We start from the raw sequence: 5,978 nt of genomic DNA on the forward strand, positions 1-5,978 counted from the left end.
CCACTGCATTATCGAGTAAGCAGGGGTAGTGTTTGGCATGCAATTTCAGGCATCAGGAAATCTTGAACCAGCCCTGATGGGATAACACTTTGATGGCCCAATCCTACCCCCTCTCCTTTTCTGGCAATTGCAAATGGCCTTCTGAAAGCAAGTACAGCTGGCTGCTTCTCGAACACCAGCAGGAAGGTCAGGCGATCCTATGTTTGGCAGCTCATGGCAGCAGCTCTGTGGTGGCCCACTGACAAAGGTGGTGGGGGTGGGAGGGAGTGAAAGGGAGGCAGGGAGGAAATGGAATGGGGTGGGATGGAACAGGGAGATTACGAGCGTGGGGAGGACGATGAATTGAACGGAGTTGACCCCAATCGCATTGTTATAGGTGGGGACAGTACTGGTGGCACATATGCTGCAGCTGTTGCCCACGAACTGGTGTCCCAAGTGGATCTCCCAAGGCTTCGAGCACAGATCCTGATCGATTCATTCCTCCAGGCACTGGATTTCAATTTGCCTTCCTATCAGCTATACCATTCAAGCCCTATCGCAGGGGTGCTCAACACGTCGATCGCGATCAACTGGTCAATCGCAAGGCAAAATGAGTCGATCGCGGAGCCCTTAGTCTAGTCTAGACTCTAGTCTATAGACTCTATAGACTAGACTAAGGGCTCCATGATCAACTCATTTCGCCTCTATAGTGCCTGGGCGCTTTCTTCTATCACTCGAGCTGCTCAACACTCTTCTCCCCATGCCTGTCTCCTAGCAGAGGGACCGGAAGTGGCTCGGGGAGGGGAGGGGGGCTCGGTCCCTCCTCAGGTGGAGATTCCACTGATGGGGCCACCATTGCGGAGCCATTGAGCCTCCCTCCCAGCGGCTGGGTCAGGGGGCCCTCCCCACAGTGAGGTGACTGGGCGCAGACCCTCCCCTCTCAAGTGAGGTATGGGGGCTGTGAGGGGACAGCGAGCGGAGAGCGGGGCTGGAGGTGATGGGGACAGCAGTTGTGGTGGAGGTGCTGGGGCTCCCGGCGGTGGGGGCAGGAGGAAGGCTACGGTGCTCCATTAGGAGGGAGTTGCCAAGGGAAGGCTCAGAGCAGAACTTCGGTTGTGCCTTGGAGAACCTGAGGAGAGTCTCCAGAAGGGCTCGGGAGCAGCCCAGGACTATCTGGAGGAGTTGCTTGGGGCCACTCAGAAGTGCCGCTGATGCAGGGTGGTGGCAGTCTCTGGCTTGGGGAAGTTCAGCAGCAATTGAGAGATGCAGGCGCCCAAGGCTGCGGTCCTCTCCTCACTTACCCGGGAGTAAGCCCTATTGACTAGCATGGGACTTACTTCTGAGGAGACAGGCTTAGGATTGGGCACACAAGCTGCAATCCTCTCCACACTTACCTGGGAGTAAGCCCCATTGACTAGCATGGAGCTTGCTTCTGAGGGGACATGCAAAAGATTGGGCTCTAAAGCTCCTATCCACACTTACCGGAAAGTAGTCCCCATTGACTAGCATGGGACTTACTACTGAGTAGACACCATAGGGTTGGGCTCTGAGGTTGCAATTCTGTCCACATTTACACAGGAGTAAGCCCCACTGACTATAATGGGATTTACTGCTGAGTAACCTCATCATAGGGTTGGGTTCTGAGGTTGCAATTCTATCCACATTTACACTGGAGTAAGCCCCACTGACTCTAATGGGACTTACTTCTGAGTAGACATGCATAAGGTCGACCCCAACACATCTAATTCTGTTATGGCAAATGCTATTATGTTGAAATGCCAGCAAATATACTACTATGAAGCAAAAGAATTCACTGGAGGCACTGTGTATTGCTAAGCCCTGAATCAGGAAAACTGCCAATGCCCAATTTTTTTTATCTTTATTGATTTATTTCACTATGTAAACTGCCTTATATACTACTTTTCAACAAGAGTAGTTCATAAGCTGTCAGCAGCTACAGTCCGGACTATGCACCCTTGGCTGATTCACTTCAGTGCAAGTCATCAAAGTAAACTCAAGTAATTACAAAAAATGTTTATAGTTAATTATGTTGTGTTGTGCAATATTGGCTCATGCGGTTATGCAAGGTACACCAACATACATTGTACACATAAATGTTATGTTATGATGGCGCAAACATTGTAAAAAAAACTCTGGTAGATCTCCGGGCCTTGCTGGGTTTCAAAGTAGCTCTCGAGCCAAAAAAGTGTGAGCACCCCTGCCCTATCATATCAAAAAAAGTGGTTATCTGGTTGGGTTTCAGGACTAAGAAGGTTAGAGGTGTGGATGCAATGATGAAGAATGCCCATGTTCCTGAGGCCATGAGGGTGAATTACAACAAATGGATTAGTGCCAACCTCATTCCAGCCGAGTTCAAGCTCAAGTGCTCTGGGCCCCTGGTGCTTGCTCTGTTTTCAGAACAACTGTATGAAGTGTGCAAGCCAGCACTTGAGACCAAATTTTCCCCACTTCTAGCTGATGATGAGGTTATCCGGCAACTGCCTGAGACTTTCATTATGACCTGCAAATATACTGTTTTCAGGGATGACGGACTTTTGTACAAGAAACGCTTAGAGGACAACGGTGTGCCAGTGACATGGCATAATCTTCAAGATAGCTTCCATGGGAACTTCTACCTAGTTGATTATCCACTCATTGAATTTCAGTGCACAGGGGATGCTGTGAAACAAGTCATACATTTTTTAGAGGGTCTTTAAGAATTGGTCAGGGTGCATTAAGGGGGAACTGACCTTCGACAGAAGGAATGAAAAGAGAGAATTGAAGGGTTGGATTGCAATACACAGTGTGTTTAGGGATTGTTTACAATAAGGGGGGCATGAAAATCAATGCTATGCAAAAAGCAAACACAAGTGCTGCAAATAAATGATAAGCATACTCTCAGTATCCCACTTCAAAAACATCTATGGCACAATCCTAACTGCAATCTGGGCCAGCACAAGTCTCTTGTGCCAGCCCGGGAGGGTTGCAAGCATGCCATAAAGCACATTTGTACCTCTGTGGGAATAAGCTGCAGCAGTTCATGGAGGTGCACTAGCCCACAGAGGCCAGATCCAGCCTCCATAGTGGCAGCAGCAGGTGCGTTTGCAGCGACCAATCTCAGCCGGCACAGGGGTCTGAGGGAGGCATGGGGAAAGTGGGAAAGAGGCAGGAGGGAGGCATTCTGGGGCACGTAGAGGGCGGGAGATGGTGCTAGGACCCAGCAGTTATGCTAGATCCTAGTCCCATTTCTGGGCAGTGTAGTGCAACTCTGGGTCGCTTGAATCTGTGCCAGCTCGTCAGGTGGCGCAGATCCGAGTAGACCCATTGGAGTTGTTTCTGCTTTAACTGGGGTAAGGGGAAAAGTTTCCCCATGTCTCAAGCTGAGCCACAGTCAGCCCCAACCTTGTTCTGGATACAGCGCAGGCCTCCTGGTCTGCCAGCACACGTTAGGTTTGCTGTTCCTGTGTGTTGCAACTCATTGAACTATCCAAAGGTGGCTTGATGTCTACAGCAGAAAAGGAAATACAGGCACATGTCACTTAACAACAGTTCACTTAACAACAGACCACATATACGACAGTGGTCAAAGCTCAACAAAGAGGCTCTTAAAGATGCAGGCAGGTCTCCCATAGCCTGCAGCAGAGTGTGTCTTTATACAACAGACACTTAATGTAATGAAGAGGCAATCTGTCTCCAGTAGCCAGTGCAGCCAGCTAGACACACTGGCAAGGAGTGTCTGTTTATACAACAAAAGCGCTAGATTGTGCCAAATGTTCACTTAATGACTCAATTGCATAACAATGGGGATAGGAGAACATATCCCCATCATTAAGTGACGCACACCTGTATTGACCGATGCATGAATGCAGCTCCACACCATCGGACCATGAATAATCTGTGCTCCAAGAACAGTATAAATAACCAAAGCAAACGGTATAAATAACCAAAGGGCCCAATCCTATCCAACTTTCCAGCACCGATACAGTCGTGACAATGGGGTCTGCACTGCATTGTAGGGTGGGGACCATATTGTGGCTGCTGCAAAGCTGGAAAGTTGGACAGGGAAAGTTTGGCCCTGTGTGTTACTTCATTCATTGGTTACTATTATCGGCTTGATTATGGGATTTTTAGAAACTCCCTTCTTCTACCTCATGCCCCAATCCTATCGCCCACCTTTCAATGCAATGCAGAGGCTCCAACAGATGGCTTGGGAGATATAAGTTTTTTTGTTTTTTTTTTAAAGATTTTTAATAAGCAAGCTGTCCATATTTTTTTTTACTTACCTCCTATAAGGTGTCTGGGCACCAATGGGTTTCCTAAGACCTAAATAGCTTGCACGAGTCTGAGGAGCTGCAGGGATGGCATGACTTATCAAAGGCCAGGCAAAGGGGAATGCAAGGCTACCAGAATGGTCCCATGAAATGATGAATATGGAGCTCAACAAACACATCAACAACCCTTCCTCCATAAAAGCAGCAGCTTGAGCAGTTGATAAAGTGAAACTTTAAAAAAAAAACAAAAAACATAAAGCTAGATGGGTCCCGACAGACTATCATTCGAAAAGTGAGTCCCAGTGCTAAAAAGTTTGGGGACCACTGCTCTAACTTCAGCTCAGTTTATTTTTTCTGGGGAGAAGTTTCATCAGCCTTCTTAACAATTACCTTTTTGCTTCTTTCATTGATTATCGAACACATTTTTAAAAAAGAAATATTTGATAGCATTAAATTAATTGTTTAAGTCATTAAGTAATTAAATTAATTGTTCTCAATAAACTCATTGTTTGTAACTGAGCGGGCGCTTCCTAATCTCCTTTTATTCTTATGGTGGAAGTTTGTGGGAGTACCAAAGCCTACAAGATCCCTGGACATGCCAGGTGATGATTTTAATCTTGCAAGTCTTACATAGTCTGGAACTGGCACACCTAATGGAACAGCCAATGCTCCCAGGTACTCAGTCCCTAAGTGGCTCATCAGGTTCATACCAAGGGTGGCTCATGGGGTTCATACCCTTAGTATGAACCCCATGGGCCACTTAGGGACTGAGTACCTGGGAGCATTGGCTGTTCCACCTTTGGGAACAATGGTTGATATACATATCTAAAACAAATAAACAAAAGTTACTCATTAAAAAAAAAAATCTGACTTCACTCAAAGTCAACTGACCAGAGGCTGAATAAATAGCTTGTGTTGATTAACTTTAATAAGATATTAGTTTAATTATTAAATAGCTTGTGTTAGGATTGGTTCCTCCCTTCTTGGCTGGCAAGTTTAGATAAAGATCTTTGAGTCATTGCATCATAGAGTTGGAAGGGACCCAGAAGGTCATCTAGTTCAACCCCTGCCCATAGCAGGAAATCCTCCTAGAGCGCCTCCAGCAGGTGCCTGTTGAATTTCTGCTTATCTTCCATGAGGGAGAACCCAACACCTCCCTTGGCAGTCTGTTCCACTGCTGAACAGCCTTTACCGTCAGAATTTCTTTGTCTTGAAGTTGGTACTCATGTGATCTAATTCGAGTTCAGAGGTGTCAAACTCTTTTCATATAGTGGACTGAATAGCATTTATGATGCCTGCTGATGGCCAGAAGTGACGCAATTAAGCAGGAAGTGATGTCATTAAGCATGTCATGAGCAGAAATTTGCACTTTTTCTCACTTAGCAACTCATTAGCTACATTAGAAAATATGTACATCTGTTCATATTTCCAAGATATGGGAAAGCCCAATGATCACACAGGCCACCCTTTCAGCAGTGACGGCTCAGCAACTGAGAGCAGCCGATGGTGGTGATGGGAGAGCCCAAGGGCTGGATAAAGAACTTCTGGGGGCTGCATCCAGCCCCCGGGCCTTGTGTTTGGCACTCCTGTTCAAGTTCATCTAGATCTAGTCCATTTGATCTAATGTCCCACTGCCATTAGGTGATAAGACTTTGATTGCGTCCACTCCCAGGATGCATATAGCAGTTGGATTGGTCATGAAGTGGCAGCAGTCACAGCAGTTGCCCA

General features: G+C 46.9%; 1 protein-coding gene across 1 annotated transcript; it reads left to right on the top strand.

Annotated features, from left to right (window-relative positions):
• The first annotated feature begins 303 nt into the window (after positions 1–303).
• Positions 304–2,696, top strand: LOC136660283 (arylacetamide deacetylase-like 4). Its single transcript, XM_066637410.1, has 2 exons — positions 304–543; positions 2,193–2,696. Exons 1-2 carry the CDS (start codon positions 304–306, stop codon positions 2,694–2,696), a joined length of 744 nt encoding a protein of 247 aa, XP_066493507.1.
• The last annotated feature ends 3,282 nt before the right edge of the window (positions 2,697–5,978 follow it).

This window comes from Tiliqua scincoides, chromosome 9 (genome assembly GCF_035046505.1).
Source record: "Tiliqua scincoides isolate rTilSci1 chromosome 9, rTilSci1.hap2, whole genome shotgun sequence".
NCBI classification, from domain to species: Eukaryota; Metazoa; Chordata; class Lepidosauria; order Squamata; family Scincidae; genus Tiliqua; species Tiliqua scincoides.

What these genes read in the sequence shown, in the direction of transcription:
- LOC136660283 (XM_066637410.1), top strand. Translation starts at nt 304, where the DNA reads ATGGAACAGGGAGATTACGAGCGTGGGGAGGACGATGAATTGAACGGA. An exon ending in ATTCAAGCCCTATCGCAGGG is followed by an intron (nt 544 to 2,192) that starts GTGCTCAACACG and finishes AAAAAGTGTGAG; the next exon opens with CACCCCTGCCCTATCATATC.